Below are 20,956 nucleotides of genomic sequence, written 5' to 3'. Positions count from 1 at the left end.
AAGACTCGGATTAGGCTGGAAGATTAAATTGTGGCAGCAGCTGCTACTCAAGGGAACACAGAATAAAATAATTAATTATGGGGACAAAGAAACAAGAAACTTCCTGTGTTACGCTTTGCATACACCTAGGTCAGAAGGGCACAGGCAGCATAACTTGGGAGTTGGAGGAAATTTCATCTCTGATCTCTGCAGCACCATTCAGTATGAAAAGGAAACGCTTCCAGATGTCCGTATCAACATCCTACAGGAACTCCCTCTCATGTTCACAGGGCCTCCTATCTGGGTTATGTCCAATCAACCCCAATCCTCCCTCCCCACACAAAATAAAAAATAACAAAATACTGACACTAGAATTATAAAACTCTTATGAATTCCAGGGAGGGGGTATGTTACATGTTCCCACATAACTCAGTTTCTGAAATGGAGAACTGATACTCTCGCATGACTCTCGGAGCTGGGGCTTCAAGAAAACCAATGAATAGTAAAAGAATTAGCTCCACCTCATCCTACTCTACATCAGCACATGGAAGTCTTTGCCAAGACATAGATCAGACAGGACAGCCAGCAAAATACTTGAAATGGGGTAGGCAGAATTTTATGAGAAACACTGAGGCTGCTTATAGCACAGCAAGCTACATTGCAGAGGTTTTGACAAGCCTAGCCTTTATGTCATGTGAAAATTGCCCACATCACTGTTTTTTACTGTTTCTCAAAGTTGCCTGGTTAAATAATCTGTCCTTTTTTTAAGCCACTGTCAGCTTCCGAGTCAAGATTCTGGTCTGCAGTCTCAGCCTGATCTTTGAGCTGACAGTCTACATTCAGACTCAGAGAACAGTTTCCACAGTTTGGATACGATTACAGAAGTAAAACACCGCTCATCCCACACATCACTCCTTGCCTGGGACTGCGCCTCTTCTCCAACACAGATGACTTGATTTGCACAAGCACCTTGAACCAGGCTGCTGCTGAAGTGGGCACTCAGGATGACCAGTGAATTCACAGCCTCCTGGAAAGCTTACCGGTCACAGGATTGCTCTCCCTGGGAGAGCTAGTGGGTGGCACGTGCAGTTCAGCAAACTTGGGACATTGTACCACAAGAGGCTCTGCTCCCTCACATGCTCAGGATCGGTCCAGTCTAGGTCTTAACCAACAGAGAGAACACTATAGCCATTGCCACCTACTTTTAAAATAGTTTATTTCTGGTCTTAAAATATACATCAGTTTGAAAATTTCAGAAAAAAACACATTAGTTTAGTTACAGATTAACAGTCTGGAGTTGGGACGCTGAAAGCGGGGTCAGCTCAAAGCCCCAGAGCCAATACTGCTGGAGGTAAGCAGGAGTGCAGAGGGCAGGCACTGTGCCCGCCGAGAGAGAGTGAGCTCTGCTCCTCTTGAGGCCACCGCTCCCCCTCAACCTCTGCCAGCAGCCTAAAGCTGCGAAGCAGAAGTGCCTGGTGAGGCACTGGGCACCCCTTTACCACCCCTCCATTTCTCCATTGTTTTGCTTTTAAGTCTACTTTGACCAAAAGCAGAGGGAGGCTGGCTCTGCCCAGCACCATCAACACCAGCTGCTTCAGCAAGAGTAGGTTTTGTCCCCTGACCAGCATGCCAGGATTCAGGGGAGATGGGGCTGAGCCCTGAGTGGCAATGCCTGCCCGATGGCCCAAGTGGCTGTGCTGTCCCACAGGCAAGCCACCAACAGCCTCAGAGCCAGAGGAGCTCACTCAGTGAGCATCCAACCCCAGGTGATATCCGTGAGGCAGGAGCTGGCAACCGCTGCAGCTGCAAGCCCTCAGCAACGCTGCAGAAGAACAGAAGAAATGCAGCAGTGGAGTGGCTGATGAGAGCAAACACAAGGACCACACCACCACGTTCAGGACAGGGGAGATGAACACCCTGCAGGCTCAGAGGAGGCTCCTGCTCTCAGCACCAGCCTGTTTGCACAGGTATCAAGCAAAATACTGTAGTGAAATACTGAGTCCCACCTCCCCACCAGAGGGTGGCATTCAGCTCCACAACTGTTTGAGGTGGGAAACAAGGCGAGCGTGTAGGCAGCGGCTCTAGCCAGGGTACACAAACCGACCTACACAGCCGCCAGAGAGGCCTGCAGCTCCCTTTCACAGGCCCTGGAGCCTCCAGGCTCAAGCTGAAGCCCCGGCTGGCCCCAGCTGCAAGCTACAGGCCCTTTGCAGAGACAGGGGTTTGTGGAGGGGAGCAGGGCCCCCAGGCAGCTCTTGGCTGCACATCTTGCTGTAAGCATATGAACAGGAGCTCCCTCCTGGACAGAGGGCTGCTCTCCTACAGTCCAGTGAAAAGCCCTCATTGAGTAGGGTGGGAGGACAACACAAACCCAACTCAAAAACCAGACAGCAGGCTGAGGACAGCCAGCAGGGTTTGAGGACACAGCGCAGGGAACCAGGCTATTCTCTGCCTCGCGCCACTGGAGGAGTCAAGAAACACCAGACAGAGAAGGGCACAGGACAAAATTAAAACAGGACGCCTGGGCTTTGTAAGCCCTCAAAAAAATACCTACATCTACAGACCTCTCCCCTTCCCTCCCCCCCAACAAGACATCAAGCACACAAGACTGAGAAGAAAAGTCACACAGTATCACGCTACACTAGGAAAAACACGCAGAGAGGCCCTACCCAGAAGGGGAGGCCCCAGAGAGGCACCAGAGCCAGCCTGGAGCCCCCCAGAAAAGGGGGCATGCAAGGAGACCCTGGCAAAGGGCTGCTGCCGAGCCGTGAGGTAGTGTGTCTACAGGGAGCAGCTCCTCAGCACACTGCCCTTGCATCCCTGCACCGAGCACTGCCCAGAAAAGCCCAGTAGTGTCCTTCGTGCCTTGCTTGCCCAGGGCAAGACCTTGTTCTTGAGTCTGGAGGGGTTTCTGCAGGCTGGAGGCCAGGATCAGAGGGAAGCACAGCTCTGAGAGCTGAGCCTCTTCAACACACCCTCAATGCAGGCATTGGACTGGCTGCCAACGGCTGTGTCTGTTTATGCAGGGCGGGGAGAAAGAAAAAACAATACACCCCAAAACCAAAGGCTTGGAAAGAAGAAAGAAGCCCACCCAAGAGCAAAGCATCAGCACCGTTCAAACAAAATAACAGCACAGAGAGCGGGGGAAGATGTGTGAGGGAGGAGACACACAAACACAAACCCCAGCACCTAGCAGGCAGTGCCTCCCCAAACCACCTCGGCAGAGAGCACCCGTGCCTCATGCCACAGCACCAGCATCCGTGCGTTGCCTCAGCAGGGGCCAGGTGCTGAGCCCAACGCAGGAGCCAAGTGATGGGGACCTGCAGAGGCAGATTCTGGAGAATCACCCAGAGGGCAGCCAGGGAAAACAAAACCCAGCAGGAAAATGAGACACCAGCAATCCCAGCACATCCCCAGGGGCCCAGAGCCATCTGCTGGGAGTCCTCGTGCCCCACTCATGGCCCCTGCAGGCTCCCAGGAATCAGACACCACCACGCAGGCACTCTGCCCTGTTGGCACAAGTTAAAAAAGAGCAGAGCAGCTGCGGGCAACCAGCATGAGAGCACCCAGGGCCTCAGGTACCTGAGTGGGAAGGAAGATGCGAGCATAAAGAGGCACAGGCACCAGGACGAGGGGTACCAAGAACGAGCTCTGGTACAGGCACCAGTGTGAGGCTGTGAAAAGAGCTGCAAGTGTGCTGGGGCAGTGGGTGTGCTTCTGCACACTGTGGGTGCTAGTACTGTGGGTCTGAGGTGCCAGGGAAGGGGGACCCCAGCTCTTCCAGGTAGCAAAAGAAGAGAATAAATATAAAATTTCAGAGCAGAGCCCCCCCCAGGAGGAGAGTACTAAGGGAGGTTTCTCCCTCAGAAGGTGGACAGATGGAGGCATCCCACAGCTCTGCAGCGTGTGGCTGCTTCTTGCCCTGCCTCAGCTGAGAAGGTTGCCCTGCTCCTGGGCTTGCGTCAGACTGTCCTTGCGATGTAAGTGGTGGACCCCCATCCTCTTGGGGCTGCGGTGTGGCCGACTGAAGGGAGGCTTGACCCTGCCTTCTCCACTTTCCTCTTGGGCACCTCCTTGGTTGCTCTCCTTGCTTCCCTGGAGCAACATTTCTCTTTCCTCAGCTGGGCTCTCAGGCAAGCCAAGGTCCACGTAGTCCTTGTGCTTCTGTGGTGAGGGGCTTCCAGGCTCAGCAGTGCCTCCACCGCTTTCCTGCAACAGCTTCTGGGCTTCATCCTGGGAGAAATCTGTACCATAGTCTGAGGAGAAATGGCTCCTGTGGGCTCTGGACTCAGTGCTGTCTGTGTCCACACTTGAGTCCCGGCTCACGGTCCAGCTGCAGCTCTGCGCAGACTCTTCACCATCCGAGTAAGCCGAGGCTGCCCTACCCAGCTCTTGCATGGAGCGGCTGAACCTCTTCTGGAGCTCAGGGGCCGTGTCACGGCTGAAGGCCGTGCGGTTCATCAGCACCCGCTCTGAGGTGGGGGGTGCCTTCTCCACAAACATACGCTGCCAGTTGGCCAGCAGGTCCTCCTCGGAGCTGGCAGAGCTGGCAAAGGCGCTCGGGATTTGCGGAGGGCTGCTGAATGGGCTGCTCTGGGAAGAGCCGTGAGCCCTGGCTGCTTTGGGGGACTGCTGACAGGAACAGCTGGAGGCCGAATGGCGCCCTTCTGAAGCAGGGCTGTTGGGGAGCGTCCGGAGCCTGTCACAGCTCTCATCTTCACTCTGTACCAGGCTGAGTGAGATGGCCTGGCGCGTAGCATACGTACAGTTGGGCAGGGGGCTATTCTTTGGGATCCTTACCTTGTCCTCAGAGAACTCAATCACTTTGCGCCCAGGGTACATAGGATGGGGAGGAGAGGGTGTAGGGTATGGGCTTAGCTTCTCAAAGGCAGGCACCTCCTCTGGCACGCTTTCCACACTGCTCTGCGGCTTGCAGCCACCATTCTGCTGTTTCCCTGCATCTCCTCCCTCCTTCCCCATCTGCCTTGCGCTGTTGCAGGCATCAGGAGGGGCTCCACTCATGTCCACATGCACAAAGACATCCTCAGCCATGGGACAGCTGCCACTGCTAGACTTGGCTGAATTCAGAACCAGAGATTCTGGTTTCTCCAAGACTCTGGCAATGACTGAGGTAGGCACAACATCAGATGGAGCCAAGGTGTGGGTTGCCTCTTGACCAGGGCCTGTGGACTCCTGAGTGCTGTGCAAATGCTTATTGACCATGTCCTGCAGCTCATAGGGAAGCTAGGGAGAAGGAAAAGGACATTAGAAGGGGGCTGCCATGCAAGCCATTTAGTTCCAAATAATCTGCTTTTTCCAAACAACCTTCACATGTACTTTGTACTCCTTATCTTGACCCTAACATTCACTTACCTTTCTCAAGGCAAGGTATCTCTTTCCAAAGCAAACCTGCCCCATGAGGGACTAACAAGGCTTTCTAGCTGTCACACCATTCAAGTTTCTAGGCTATGGTTCACGGGCCCCATTTTGCAAAGAGAACAAGAAAAGATGGCACACGGGCTTAGTCCCCCATGCCTGTGAGCACAAAGACAAGGCCCAGCCAGCACATGCTAGGAAGGGGTCTATTGATCTGTGGAAAATCAGCTGGTGGTTGCACTGAAGTGACTCAACAGCCCCCAGTGCTGGGATACACAGTGCTCCCCGAATGCAGTAATTGCAGCCATGCTGCCTTGGCAGCCTGCCCACAGACCAGAATCGATGCCTTCCCTTGTTCCCACAAACTCCACCACCTCATCCCACTTCCTCACTCTCTCCATTTCAGAGAGGCAAACATGGGGTTTATTACCAAAGCTGCAGGACTGGGGTCTCAACAGGGAGTAAGCACTGCTCCTTGTCCTGCAAATGGGCACTACTGCTCTCCTTATCGCCCTGCCAAGCTGCCCTCACCTTGGTCACCACACCCATGCAGAGCATGAAGTGTAGAGCAGAGCTCCACAAGCCACTCAGTGGCACGGCAAGGTCTGTCCTGTCACAGCCAGAAGGAAACTGCGTCCAAAGCTGGGGACGCAGGGCACACTGCATGACAACAGCTGGCTGTGAGGCAGACTGCACAGCTGCTCAGCACCACCCCCCCTCCAGTGGCAGCCACGTGGGACACAGCACTCTGGGGGGCAGAATTCAAAGCTCCAGGGAGGGGAGACAGCTGGGAGAGAGGTCAAGGTTACCCCAGCAGTAACTGATACACTGACCTCAAGAGTGCTAATTTGAGACACAATGGGGGAGGGGGAGGGTGACATATTGGTCACCTGCTAAGTTAAAAGAGACAAGCACGTGGTTTTGCTGAGAGGAACATAAGAAGGGATGGAGACTAGGGGTACAGCAAAGAGAGAGCTGGGGTAAGGGCCTGAATGATACTTCCAACCAAAGAAGTGATCCTATTAATATGAAAGGCCTAAACTCTGTCATTGCCCAACCTGAGGGCAGGATGAGCTGAACAGATGCCACAAGGGGGAGTATGAGTTGGTACCAACTTACCCCATTCAGGAGGCCTAAAAGACACCCTGAATGCTGCCTCCCACATTTCTCCTCAGAGCAAGTAGTGAAGCAGGGCCAGACTACTGCTGCTTGACTCCTTATCAGGCAGCGTGGCCCTTCCATGTGGCCAGGTGAGGAAGGGAAGAGGACAGAGCAGGGTAAGAGAGAGGTCTGTCCTCCTGCCAGCTCCCATCAGGCACCCAGCAGGCTATCAAATTCAAGGTTATTGTGCTTTTTATAACAGCTCCTGGCTGAGCTGTGAAATGGAGCTGGCATGAAAGAGGAGCTGGCAGAGGCTCTGTGCTGCCTTCTCAGTGGGAGTGGGAACAGGAGCCCCCCCCCACACACACACCTCTATCTGAGGCTGAAGGATGAGGCCAACAGCCCTGCAGAGAAAGCTGGAGAAAGCAAGATGCAGGCAGAGACTATGAGCCCTTCTTCCCCACCTCAGCAGGACTGCTACTCACATCAGCAAACTTGTGGTTCCTGAAGTGGGATTTGTTACACTTGAGCAGCTGTACTGCAAGGTTACAGTCCTGTCGATAGCGTTCCTGCAAGAAAGGACACAGGTGTGCAAGTGTCAGACTGGCCTGATCTCTTACCCGAAAAGGCACCACCTGACCAGCTGCTGCTTGAACAGAAGCAGGAGGAGGCATCTGATGAATTGCTCACGAGGGCACCTGCCATTCCCTCCTCTCCACACCCCTGTGTATTTTCTTACAACTCAGCCAAGGTGTCCCCTTCAACTCCAGCCCTTGCTCCAGGCATATACTCTGTCAGTGTATCAACCCCCTCTCCCTCTGGGGATTTTAATAATCTCCAGAATTCCCACCAGATTTGCTATCCCATCCTAGAGCTCTCAGCCATGCCTGAAGACACTGCCTGATGTCAGGCGTCTTGCAGACAGACAGACTGGAGCGAGTTGAGAGCAGTTAACAGAAACAAGCACCAGATCCAGGAACTTCTATATTAATGGTGTAGAAAAGGCATCAGCTCCCTCCCAGCTCTAGAGTAAATGACCCCTCTGTTGGTACAGCCTGGACTCAGGTCAAACCCTAAACTCAAAAGAACAAATACATCAAACCTGAAGATCAGTTCTTCCTTGCTCAACCCCTCAGACCCTTTTCTGTTTGTCTGTCCCTACTGTTGTGTGCAGCTCCCACACTTTCATACACACTGAAGTAATTCACATGTTCCTTTACACTAATGACTTTGAACAAGAGGAAAAGCCCACACCTCACACACTTCCACAGCCATTTGCAGACTGACACTTACATTGAGTTCCTCCAGCTTATTGATGGTGGTTTTGGCATCAAGCAATTTATTAGTGAGCTCTACAATCTCCCAGTCCAGCGTCTTGCGGTCCATCTCTGCCTTTTTAATCTGGGATGCAAGAACACCAGGTGTAAATCTCCCCAGCACAGAAGAACCTGGCTTCACCACCCACCTCAGTCCAAGCATAGCACAATGACATGTTCAGCTGGGATACAAAAACTTCCAGACAGACAGACAAGGGGGACAGCCTGGCTCTTCACAAAGGGAGGGACTCCAAAGGCCAAATGGAGCCAGCCACTCTGCTAGTTACAGAGACAACAGGTTGAGTTTGAACCTCCTTAATGCAGTATCTCTTCTTGCAGCACAACCATGTTTCCTCTCTGCCCTGGTTCACACGGTGCCTGGTGGAAAGCTAGTGATTTCGAGCAGTCAATCCCATCCTGCCACCAGCAGCAAAAACCTCTGAGCTTGTGATACCTAGCCCTCTTCTCTGGGGCAACAGAACGAGAATACTGCCCATAAAGATCCAGCAGTCAATGCTGAATGGACAAAAGGTTTGTTTGGCAGGAAGAGGGCACCATCTTGAAAGAGCTCAAGCCTTATTCTAGTAAGAAAAAGGACCTGTGCAGCTTCATCTGGAGCTCAGGTAATACCTTCCCTAAAGCAGGCAATCTTGCCTCTTTACACTCCCTAACAGTTCAGGCACAGGGCTGATACAGACCCAGATGTAACAGCAGAGAGGCAACAGCTCAGAACAACCAAGCCATCCTCTTCTGAAGAAGTTCCTCCAACACTTCCCCAGGCTGCTCTGAGGCGGTGACCACCAGGGCCCAGCTGTGCGTCAGGGGTACAGCACAGTGATACACAAGGGGGTAGGGGAGGGCAATGCTTCCCACATATGCAGTCTCTTCAGGCACCAGCACAATTAATATTAACCGAAGAAATTCAAGTGCTAGAACTTGAAAAAAAAAAATCTCATCCTGGGCTACATGGAGGCAATCAGCATCTCAGCTGTTTGACTTGCCTGCTCACAGCCCAGAAGGGTAAGGAAAGGGAGCAAACGAGGCTCACAGCCATCCACATCTTGTGCAGTGCCACAGCTTATGGGCACCACTTCCCAGCACGCCATGCTCCAGCTGGCTTAGAGTCAAACGCTCTTAAGATGGAGCACTGCAAGCTAGGACCTGCTGCATCTGCGGGCAGCTGCTGGATACCAGGTGAGCCCTTGGCTGGACGAGAGCTGGGGCCCCTCCATCCGGGATGGTGTATGTGGGACTGACAATGAAGCCAACAGGCTGAGACATGTAAAGAGGAAAAAGAAAAAACACACAAACGAAAAGACGCAACTGCAAAAATCCAGCTTTGGCTGAGAGAGGCCTGAGAGGTGAGTGCACCCAGCGTGTGCCAGCAGCAGCGTGGGGAGGAGAAAGAGAGAGAGAGAGGGGAGGGAGAGAAAAGAAACAGCCATGAGTGTTATGAATGCACATAACAGACATACACGCACATTGGCTCTGCTCTGACTGCCCCCGTCCTCCCAGGATGACCACCCCAAGACTGGCTGACACATCCCTGGCTTTTTGAGAGGGACTGAAGCAACATGACGGAATACCATGCAATTATGTTGTGGGGAACAAAAGCTCACATGCATGACCAAGTAGGGGCTCAGTAAATCAAGAAACCAGTTCACAACACCAGCCAGAATGGGGAGTAGATGGTCATGGCCAGAATCTCACCCCTCACCCACTGCCACATCTGCTGGGTAAAGCCAGGACCCCTTCTCCCATCTGCTCCTAGCACACAGGTCTCTTCCACCTCCTCTCAGCAGTGTCTTAACAGGGCACTTACCAGGGCATGCAGCTTTTCCTCCAGGTCTTGGTTGGTTCTCTGGGAAGCAGTGTAGCTGTTCTGCAACCTACAGAAACAAGATATACATGGGAATGGATCTCAGACACCTACTCAAGTCCCCTTCATAGCTGCCAAGCAAACCACCAACTCCACAACTCCAGAAAGATCGGTGTTCACAGTACTAAGACAACCAGGCATATTAACTATGCCTCACCTCTGCGACATAATGGCCTTCAGACCCCAAGTTACTGGAGGCAAGATGAGGTTGGCTAGGTGAAAGGATCTTGCAGGGGAGGGTGTGAATGACTTTGAAGGACTCCTCTGAGCTATGTCATGCATAAGCATGTGACCAGCGACTGGCATTGATTTTTAACTGAGGTACTTTTCAGGTAAAGTGGTGATGTATTTTCTTGCAGCCATCAGTGGCTCCTTTTGTACATGTGGGGTAAGCATCCAAGCTGGATCCTGCCTTACATCCAATAGATGAAGAATTCCCTGTTGCTGTCAGCCCCTCGTGCCGGCAGCATTCCTACACTGTACCCTGGAGAAAGTAATGGCTACAGAGCCTTTTAACTCCCCTACAGTCTAGGGGTGCACCTTTCTGAGGATGCAGTGTGCCTTTGATTTACACAACAGGGCCCAGCCTGCTCGTGCCAGCTAGGGGAGTCCTTGGTGAGAGGGATCTCTCTAACTCTACCCCTCTCTTGTTTTCTTTTTCATACCTACGGAATTTGTCCTTGAATTTCTCCAGCTCCTCACGGTTCTGGCCCAGCTCCATCTCCAGGTAGTCCTGACCTGACTCCAGCTCCCTCTCCATCGCCTCCATTTTGTTAGTCACATATGTCAGCCGTCGGCGCAGCTCCTCATTCTCATGCTGCAGCAGCCTGGGGCACGCAGGAACAAGGTACCACTGAGTGCAAAAGGGGCACTCCACACCAGCACCCCCACCCCGCTGCCCTGCTCTAGGGCCCAAGACCCCACACAAGGGCCCCAGGAAGTCAGGAACTGAACTGGCAGGAGACTCCAGCACACGCAGCAAGAGGTGCATCTCTGTCAGGAGAGGGAGATTCAAACTCTCTTGGAGCAGGGGCAAAGAAGCACATGCCAGCTGGCCAGCCACGGCTCCCAGCTCCTTCTCGGGTTACAGTGCTTGGATAAAGCCCACTAGCCAGATGAGCTGCGCAGCTCCAGTGTCCCTCACTGGTGAATGAAACCCTCTCAATAATTTATCCCAGTCCAGGTTAGAAGAGTTGAAGGTAAAAAGAGTAAAATCATTTTCTCCTCCCTGTTCAAAAGCCCTCACATCTTTAATACATGGTGGAAAGAGGACTCCATACAGCCTTAAGCCCAGAAGCAGAGGTGGTGGGGTGCATTTACAGATGTGATCACAGCTGCCAGTCAACCCCATTCCAATGCAAACTGCTCCATTCCTCCCCAGCCAGGACATGCCTGGTGGTCAGAAGGATTTCCTGTTGTTTTTCATTCCTTCGTGCTCAGTTGCTCAGAGAAACCCAGAAGCACAGCTTCTCTCTGGCAGTGGAAGCTTTCTCCTCACTATGGCTTGGAGCTCAGTGCTAGCAGCTGTCTGTGCTCCACACCACCACCAGCAAAGGGCTCAGTTCTCACCCTCAGTCAGCAGCAGGCCTCTGCATACTGCTTCTGGTGGCTTACACCAAAAACAGTGGCAACAAGAAGAAGGATTAAAAAAGGCACTCCTCTCTCCACCTGTATTAAAGGCTTCATCTCCTACTTTCTTTCACACCCACCAGCTCCTCTGCCTGCACCTGCACTGGGGGTCTATGTTCCCTCCCCCTCCAGGGTGAGAGACATGCAAGGCAGAGCTGGTAAGGCACAGACTAAAGCTCTGCCCACATGGCCCCAAGAAAATTGAAGATCTGAGAGGAGCCCACAGGGCCAGTCAGCTTCGTTGTGCAGGTGGCACAGGCAGGATGTGAGGAATCAGCACCCACACAGTTGCAGTATGACAGGCATAGAGGGGGAGCAGGACACTTACTTCATCCTTTCTGCATCCGTCAAGGGTTCCTGCACAGGGAAGAAAACAGCTGTGAGATTCTTTCAGAGGAGGAGTTGGTCTCTCACATTTCCTAAAGGGCAGAGTCATGGTTGCTAGACCCTACCTGTGACTCTTCCTCACCTGCTCTGACAGGTCATGCTAGGCACGCTTAGAGCTGCTAGGATCTGTACACACCGCTCAGCTGTCTGATACCAAGACAGACTGTGTGTTCTGGTTCAGGGTAGAAGAGCTAGACTAGAAACCACCACACAAGTTAGGTAACTTTACTCTCCCATGGTGCAATCTCAGCATTTCTTGTAACATCGTCACCTTAGCTGCTGTTTCAGCTTCCTCCACATCCACAGTTAGTGGGCAGCAGGAATCTCACAGGCCAGCATACACTGAGGATTAAATTGTCACCACAGCAATCACAACACCCTTGAAGCCCCACAAAAAGAATGAGAGAGAATCATTTGGGAGCTGAAAAATGTGTCTACCGTTTAACATCACCCAGATTGTGCTGTGAAAAAGGTTTCTTTCTGCAGAGCTGAAACCAGCCACTGTAACTATTGTGCGATAGCAGAAGAAACACCAAAGGTCAGAAAAGCCTGTAAAAGAAATTAATGTTCTGGGCAAGATCCCCAGAAATGGCTGGAGCAGGGACCTGCAGAACAAAGAGACACAGCACAGCGACAAGAGCACACGACTCAGCTATTCTCAATTCCTTTACACTCTCTGTTAACCCACGAGATGGCTGCTGCCTGCCAGCACAGCTGGGAGAGATTTAATTAGCACTAGAAGCAACCGTATTTTCTGTGAAAGCCCAAGACTGTGACCATTCTTACAAAGTCCAAGCTGCCCATGGATTATTTTTGGTGCTTGGTACCAACAGCACTGCACAAACCCAAAGTGCTGCCACACTTTAGATTGTCCATTAAGTCCAGCCAGCTCTGGGCTGAGCGGCCATGCCACAGACAGTTGTGGATGAGGTTGTTGAGCTGCTAGCAATATTACAGAAGGCAAACCACCCCAGTCCTGGCCCTAAGACATCATGGGGCTGCTTCCTTCATTAATTCACACTTTAAAAGAATGGTCCTTACCACCTGCATATATCCTCCTGTCCCTAAAGGCAAAGCATCAATCCATTCTTTTCTTACATCCTGACCCCACGTGGCAATTGGTTAATTCATGCAGAATTATCTAGCAACTGCATCCCCTACCCTCACAAATACACACACAGCAGATGCTAGTGACCAGGCAAAGGGGATAATGCAATTCCTATTAAATTGAGGCGATGGCCCCAAAGCAGGCTGGAGAAAAGAGAAGAAGGCTTACAAAGATCTGAAACAGCCATCATACAAAGATCCAGTACCCCAAGACAGGCAGGCACAGAGCACACAAAAAGCACCGGGAGCATCCCAACACCTCCTGACAAGAGAGCTGCCTGCCTCCTGCACACACCTGCTGTCCCACAGCCTGGAGGGCCTCCAACGTGCAAACACCTGGGAAGCCTGCAGTGGGGAGAACAGCACCAGCTCCTGCCTTCCTAACTCCTGGGGCCAAAGGGAAGCTGGTTCCTCCCAGGAAGATATACCCAACCTGGAGCACAGCCATGAGTGGCACCCACAAGAGAGCAGCTTCTGGTGATTAAGCACCCACAACATGAGGTCTGGGGGCCTGTTCTCACTCTCCCCCGCTGGCATTACAGACTAGATGAGATCCAGGTGGGGGCTTTGGCCTTTGTGAGACCCCTGTCTGTGAGCCAGTGGCCCTGGCACCTACCTTGTTTAGTGCCAGGCTGAAGGAAGGGGAGGATCTAGATGGGGTAGACCCCTCCTCCCGACTCCAGCGTGTTGGAGTGGAGAAAGATCCTTCCTCTGAATAGTTTGGCTCCACTGCACGCTTCTGCCCAAGTTTAGCACACAGATGGTGTGGCTGTAATAGCCGTGAACAGGGACTGCTTTCATCCCTTATGCCCTCTGCACTGCTTTTCCATGAAGACAGTGAGTGCTGCTGCCCAGAGGATGTCCCTGCTAGCCCCAGGTCTGCCAGCTGCTGCAGCTCATACTGACACAGATCTACTACCCTTCTCTCCAAGGAAAGGAGTTTTTCCTTACTGTCCTTCCTCCCAAGGATGGGTTTCTTTCTTAGTCCGGAAGCTCTCTCAGCCTCCTCAGCACACTTTCTCTGGCACGAAGCCATTCCCAGCCCCTCACATTTCTTTTCTGCTTTTCTTCTGCTTGGGCAGGGGGATCTTTCAGTTGCACGCTTGGTTTTGACCCCTTGCAGGTGACCTTCCCCTTGGCCTTCTGTCACAGAGCTTCTGGGGAAAAGGGGAGAGTTCTGGTCTTGTTCTGCTCCTCTGGTCCCTCCCAGTGAGCGCAAGCGGATGGGACTCAGCACCCGCTGGGTAATCTCGTCCAGGAATTTGGAGAACTGCAGTTTTTCCTCTGTGATCTTCTCCCTGCGCTTGATAGAGTCAGCTGCACTGCTGCTGCTGTGCTCCAGTGAGTGCTTCTCTCTATGGCTGAGACAGAGCTGAGGATCACTGTACTTGCGTGAGCCATGGCCACGGGAAAGCGTCTCTACTGAGCGGGACTTGCGTAAGCTCTCAAGGCACGGGCCTGTCATGTTGGTCTGCTTCAGGATCCCTTTGAGAGGCAGGTGTGTAGAGGAGACCTGAAACTTCCTCGGTGTCAGGACTTCAGGAGGTTCTTTAAACATAAGTGAGCGTTCCAGGCTTCTGCTCTTGAAAGAGCAAGTGGGATGGTGTCTTTCATCTCCAGACACCACAACTGTCTCCATGCTACGGCTCACAAATTTGCCAAGGTGCCCATGACTGCGGTTTGAGCACCGCTTCCCACTTCGCTGCCCCATCTTCCCACCACGTGGAAGTGCTGGTGAGACAGTCTGGCTCTTGATGTTCAACTCTGCTCTGCACCCTGTCACTTCCTTCTCACTGCTGGACTCCAGGGACCACGATGAGCAGAAGTTCAGGTTGCAAACCTCAAACCCCTCTGCCTGCTTGAGCTGGCCTGCCTCGGTGTAACTAAACCCTGTTTGCTGATGCAATGGTGTTAAGCCCTTTGCCACCCGGCAAGCCGTTACCTGACTCTGCTCGGCCAAGATCACTCCATCCTGGTCATCACGAATGATGGGTACCTCATGGCGGATCTCACGATGCTGCGGGGGAGCCTTGCGGTAAGGCTTCTTCGATGGAGCTGTGCTCGACATCCTCCCACCTGCGTGGCTCCGAAAGCGGTTACCTACCAACAGCAGAAAGTGCACAGAAGAGAGAGTCACAGGTGCTCCATCGAACCCTAGAAGTGACCCAGCAGGAATTCGGCTCCCCTGGAGTCTCAGAGCAGGTCCCCATGCAGACTGCTAACAGAGTAGGGGAAGGATGTGGCCACAAGCCTTGAGCAGCAGCTGCAGGAGAGGGAGCAAAGTAAGAGGTAGCTGTGTCCTTCTCCCAGCCAGCGAGAGCAGAGGGCTGGCACATCCTCTCCCCCCCTCTACACATGCTCACTCACGTAGTTTGTGTGTGTCCGGATTATATATAGCAAACGAGAACAGACCTCACAGCAGCATATTGATTAGGCTCTTTAGGAAAGGCCTTTTCCAATATGGAAACTGCAAGCCTTACAGGCAGCAGTGACAGCTGGAGCAGGAGTTATTGATCATGTGCTGTCACTGTCAGCAGGGACTATGTGGGAGGAGACTCCAGCCATTAAAGAGCCCAAACCCAGAAGTTTTTGGCTTACACTGGAACCCAAATGCAGCAGACCACAGGAGACTTGTCAGAAGGAGGTACCATACCATTACAACCACTCACTCTGTCAGAAAATATAAAGACCACCCCCAAGTCACAGGTGGCATCAAATTAGGGAGCAATACCATTGACATTGGTACCTATGGCCAGATTTTGCAACATGCAGCAGTACCGCTAGCAGAAAGACCAGATTAGTCCCTTTACCCCAGCTGTGCTGAGCAGGATTCTTACTGCTGCAGGAGCAGTAGCAGTACAAGAGCAAAAAACGGGGTAGAAGGAAAGCAGCTATCTTGTACACATGGAAGAATCTCCGTCCTTTCCACCACTTTGGAACTGCAGTGGAGGGCAGGAAGACTTCTCCCCAAGTAGCCGGGAATTCAACCACCCCATTGTACACAAGACAAGAAGTCTTGGAGATACCAAGCAGTCCCTGCAGAGCCCGATACCAGACTTTCCCCGATGACAACATATGCATCGTTCATAGTCCCCCTATATTTGGGGTAAGCGCCCACTTCTCATTTCCCTTTCCCTTGTTGGATCCTAACACTGATCAAGCCTAGCATCTCTGCAATCCTCAGCGCCTGACCTGCAGCATTTCAAAGTGCAGGATCTGCCTCAACTCAGATCACTCTCTCCCCTCTTCTACAGGCAGGGCCATCTGACTCCCATTCACATACCTTCAAGGCAGTCAATGGATACCACTGGGCCAGTGACCTAGCAGACTTCACTTGCTTTGTGTTTTGGCCGGTGGAGTTTTACATGTTAAGTGTCTAAATGGAGCCCCAAGAATTCTCTCCAATTCTTATCCACTCTTGCCTAGCTGCATCTTCTTGACACTCAGACTGAGTCCTCTGGGAGGACTGGCAAGTGTGAGGTGTCTGCACCAAGCACAGAGTGGCTCCAAGCCACAACAGGCTTTACACTTCACAGGAACATTTGCAAGCTGTCCTCCACTCTGCTAAAAACACAAACTCACAAAAAAGTTTCTCATGCCTTTCCACAGGCACGAACAACTTCCTAGGACTAACCTGTAAATCTCCACCATCAGAATGCTGGAAACTCCCCCCTTGCTGCAGTCTTTCCCTCAAGGTCCCTTCTCCTAAAAAGACTCAAGTAGGTGAAGAGATCTCTAATACTTTAGAAAAATCACATCCAGCATACCAAACGCACATTCCGCTGCATCCCCAAGCAAAACAGATGGGTCTGACTTGCTGGGAAGACATTTCCCTTCTTCAAAGAGGAATGCTGAAATCCTGACCAGAACCAGGTGTGTCAACAGCCCACCATCAAACAGGTGATCTAGGGGACTCTTCTGCCAATTCCTGCCAGGCTAAGGACAGGAGATGCACATGGAGATATCCCAAGCTGAAATCACAATCATTTCTCTAGCCCACAAGGACCTGAGCACTTACCAGCCTGGGCTCAAATTCAAAGCCTCATGAAGCAGGGACACTCACTCAGATGCCCTGAAGAGAAACAAATAGCTTAGCATCCATCAAAACAGCCAGTCTGAAATCTCACCCCCATAAATACGTAAGGAATGGGGAATGTTTATAACCAAGAACAATTGGATGGTCATTTCACTCCAGGTACCTGCCCCAACCCACATCAGATCTTCTGAAAGTAAATGAAATTAGCTTAGGATAGTTGGGCCACATAACCCAGCAAGAGCTGGAAAGGCACCTGGCAAGGACATGTCCAAGGCATTCAGGCAACTGGGACCACACAAACTCAAAATTCATGAAGCAATAGCTTCAAGGGAACTTTGGTTCCAGGAAGGACTAAACAAACCTCCTGTGAAATGGGGCCCTCCCAGCTAATCTTCCCCGCTACTGCAGAGGGATGCTAACTGTGAAGCCTTTGGTACAGAAGCTTGGTAATGCTAACAATTACCTCACTCATCCTTTTAAGTCAGTGCTTCTCACCTACAAATAAGCTGGCAATTATCAGACTCTCGTCTGAGGCAAAACATTACATCCTTGTGCCTACAGCTGTGATAACCCACACCTCCACAAGAGAGGAAGGCAAGCTACTCTCTGACTTCCAGCAAGCAGCATGCCACACTCTACCTTGCTGCTAACAGGCTTCTGTAAAATAGCGTCCAGCCAACTAGGGATACAACACAAGTTCAAAAACATCCTTCCTCTCTGTTCAAAGCCCAGGGTACCCATCACTACAAGAAGAGAATTGGGTTGATCTAGGAGCCAGCTGTAAGACTGTAGCTCTGTGGCCATCACTCTGGCACAAGAGAGACTGCAGTGGAGCCTTCCCTTCCTTGATGCACTTCTGCTGCTGTACTGCTTTTTCCGTGGCAATGGCACCAAGCCCTGGGAGGCAGGACAGGAGTGCAGGGTGTGGAGCAGTTGTACGCACATGGGGAGAGTCAGACTGAAGGTGAATGGAACAGGCAGGCAACCAGGACCATGCAAACTCAAGCTTTGCCAGAACAAACTGAAGAGGTGCCCTAGTGCTGGCCTTGCCCCAACAAGCTGTCTGGCCTCTTTCCTTACTACAATGCTACAGTCAGGTCTCGACTAGCACAGGTAAAAACAGCTTCACAACAGCGTAACTGCTCTGCGGGGCAAACTGTAAAGTACGGGGGGAGAAAGAGAGAGAGAGGGACAACGTGCACCTCCAGGAAGGACCAGGCCAGCATAGTTTGAATCTGCTTTTCCACCAACCCCCAGCAGGAGCTGGTTCAGCATCAAGGCAAAATCACCAGCCATATGGGCTGGCTGACAAGCAGAGGCTTCCAGGAACAGCTGCACCCATGGGTCCACACATGTTTCCATTGCAGAGGTGCTCAGAACGAAGATGCCAAAGGCCTCCCTGTCTCTCAGCACACAGTTCCTCAGGCTCAAACAGGACTGTCCTGCTTCCTACCCCAGAGCCAGCAACTGTACTACCTGCCATCTCATCCCCCCCTACCTGGAAAAGATACCAGGATTTGAAACCTACCCTCATGATCTGAGAATTTTCAGAGACACTTAAATACTCACAGTGCCTCCAGGCAACTTTCCCTCAAACAAGGACTTACAGATCCAAAGTGACAACGTGTCCAAACATTTCTGGCCGCTTGTCTCCGAATCAGCTTTCCCCTGTCAGCATCCAGCAGCATCTGGCCAACAGCTCCTGAAACATGAGAAAGGAAACTTGGTGTCAGTCACCTATCAGCACAACACATGGAAACAGCTAGGCATGAGCAGAGCAACCCACGGCCAGGTGCCAGGGCAGAAGTCAGCAGCAAACTGCTGCACCATCAGGCTACTATCTAATGCCAGAACCCTCCAGTGAAGTAAGCTCCTTGTCTTCACTGTGTCCCAGAAAAGGGAGGTCTTTTAACCATTCTCCACCGAGCAGGATGCCTGTGCAGACCAGTAACTGACCTCTGAAAGGCAGCTGTTTTTTCTAGATGGCTCCAGGGGCCACTGCTTCCCCACCTGCATTCCTGTCCAACACCAGGAATCCAGCCTCTGTCATTCTGCTCCAACCACCCTGCCACAGCAACACAATTTTGTTCTGCAGACTTCCCTGCGCTAAACAGCACAGTTAAGCCCTCCTTGCCTACAATACCTGAGCATCCTTTGCTACCACAGAGAAAATCACAAGGTGGCTCAATTCACCACACATCCATTCAGAGAGGAGCAGATACTCTCTGCAGAATAGACGGACCTTGCGCTCCAAAGCAGTAATGGATATAGGTAATATCCAGAAATAGAAGGCAGCACTAATTCTGCTCACCACACTATTCACAAGCCTCTCTCTGAAGGAGCTTGCTGTCAAGTCCACATTCTGACTACCCTGCAGCAGTTCAGCTTTAGCCTGGAGCTACAGCAGGAGGTAGCTCTTCAATTATTCTAATTAGCACTGTAATACAAAAGGAAACTTAACCTCCTGGTTCCTTTTATCTGCTCTTTCCATCTCGCATCAGTAACGTTCCTTAACATTTACAGTCCTCTTCCTAGAAGGCTATCGTCTGCAGTAGCTCCAATTCTACTGTCTTCTAGCTACTACCCACCGTAGTTCCAGTCTCATTTCTAAGCTCACTGACAGTTACAGCTTCACTGGAATGGCTCACTGAAGGCTACAAGGCTTGGGCTCACACTGATCAGCATCAGCAATAGCCACATATTCCAGGCAAACAGACATGAACACACAAAGGGTCAGAAGACTGCAGTGGAAACCTAACAATTTGTTTTGTCAATGCAAAAAGCTGAGGATTCCTCCACCCCCTCACAAAGACAAAACGCACACAACCTCTTTCCTCTTCACAGTGAGCGAGTGCAGTGACAGTGACTGAGTACAGCTGCACAGGCAGTATACAAGCTTGGCTCTAGCTGTTTTTACCAGAGAGCATCCCTCAGTGTAAAATCCACTTGCTGAGTAGCTATGTTCTCCGTGTGATCTGAGAAAGGCAAAACCTTTACCACACACCAGGAATAGATGTGATCTAGCACAGAATTGCTTAAGACTACTCTGTACAGGGCCCACAGAACTAACAGCCACTTGGCATGCATGCAAAACCACAACACTACCCATTAGCATCACTTTGTCTCCGGTAACAAAAAAGAGGTCCATAGCATACAAAAAAGGTCCAAAAAGGAACCCTTCGGACAAAAAGGGAAAGCACCAAAGAAAAAAAGGCAACATGTGTAGGTACCTAGTGTCTTCCTGATACTTGGCAAGTCCCTTGAGGCCTGAGGTAGCTAATATTTAGCTTTGGTTCTAGGATGCACACAGGTTTTGCCTGCTTGCTGTTGCAGCAGCTGAACATTCCCTGCAAAGAGGCAGAGGACTTGCAGGGTTTTCCTCATAAACTTCTCTTGTGTTGCCTCTTCTGATAGCCCGCTTACCAGTGTTCGGGGTCAGCAGTCTCCCTTCCTCAACAGAAATATGGTGATTATGTTGCAGAGAATGTTTCTTATTTCAGGTACTGTGTCATCTTTCCAGCCTTTTCCTCTTAAAAGCAGCATTTCTTTAACCTTGCTTTTTATTCAGAAAGATAAACTTGTATGACAGAGAAAATACGTTCCATAATACAATCACAGTCACATTTGTTTCTAATGGAACACTACAGAAACGTTCATTGGCTATCAGAGCCAGTGTACTCCAAAAAACTCCAAATGCAATACCCACATGTAAAAAAATGCTGCTACTGTCCTGTGCCACATATCTGATCACCACAGCTAACCCAGAATTTTCACTCTGTGTGGGCCAACCTATACTCCGAATGCATATCCAATGCAGGACATTGGCACATCCTGCTTTAGGAGGCAATAATGTCTCTTCACTAGCATCATGAGAAGTAAAAGCAAGAGAGACTAGTCCAGTTGCCTTCCTGTGCTTATGGATAGAGGCAACCTTAGCCTCCACATGTCTCAAGACAGACTACATGAGAAGCTGCTGCAGTAAGCCTGATCAAGACAACTAATCAGCGACATGGATGATGCAATAACTGCATCAAGAGGTCTTGTCCAGGACAGACAAACAAGCTGTGTGAAGTTAAAAGCAGCACCTGTAGACTGCTGGTGCAGAGTATGATGGAAAAGGACTGCAAGGTTATTAAAGGACACTTC

General features: G+C 51.3%; 1 protein-coding gene across 5 annotated transcripts in view; it reads right to left on the bottom strand.

Moving 5' to 3' along the window:
* Nucleotides 1-1,184: 1,184 nt before the first annotated feature.
* Nucleotides 1,185-20,956, bottom strand: part of TJAP1 (tight junction associated protein 1) — a 40,444-nt gene continuing 20,672 nt past the window's right edge. For 2 of the 5 annotated variants that reach the window (XM_076334303.1, XM_076334300.1), the window contains 7 exons: nt 18,418-18,512; nt 11,609-11,637; nt 10,317-10,478; nt 9,595-9,661; nt 7,750-7,857; nt 6,942-7,025; nt 1,185-5,223 (listed from right to left, as the gene is read on the bottom strand). In XM_076334303.1, the coding sequence (XP_076190418.1) occupies nt 3,907-5,223; nt 6,942-7,025; nt 7,750-7,857; nt 9,595-9,661; nt 10,317-10,478; nt 11,609-11,637; nt 18,418-18,498 (1,848 nt within the window). In that variant the 5' untranslated portion in view covers nt 18,499-18,512 and the 3' untranslated portion in view covers nt 1,185-3,906. Of the gene's footprint in view, nt 5,224-6,941; nt 7,026-7,749; nt 7,858-9,594; nt 9,662-10,316; nt 10,479-11,608; nt 11,638-14,716; nt 14,875-16,792; nt 16,847-18,417; nt 18,513-20,956 lie in introns of those variants that run through there. The other 3 variants (XM_076334301.1, XM_076334304.1, XM_076334302.1) reach the window with 3 other exon arrangements.

Source organism: Aptenodytes patagonicus, chromosome 3 (genome assembly GCF_965638725.1).
Source record: "Aptenodytes patagonicus chromosome 3, bAptPat1.pri.cur, whole genome shotgun sequence".
Taxonomy (NCBI): Eukaryota; Metazoa; Chordata; class Aves; order Sphenisciformes; family Spheniscidae; genus Aptenodytes; species Aptenodytes patagonicus.
The sequence above is the reverse complement of the archived record's forward strand: the minus strand, read 5'-3'. Positions and strand labels throughout refer to the sequence as shown.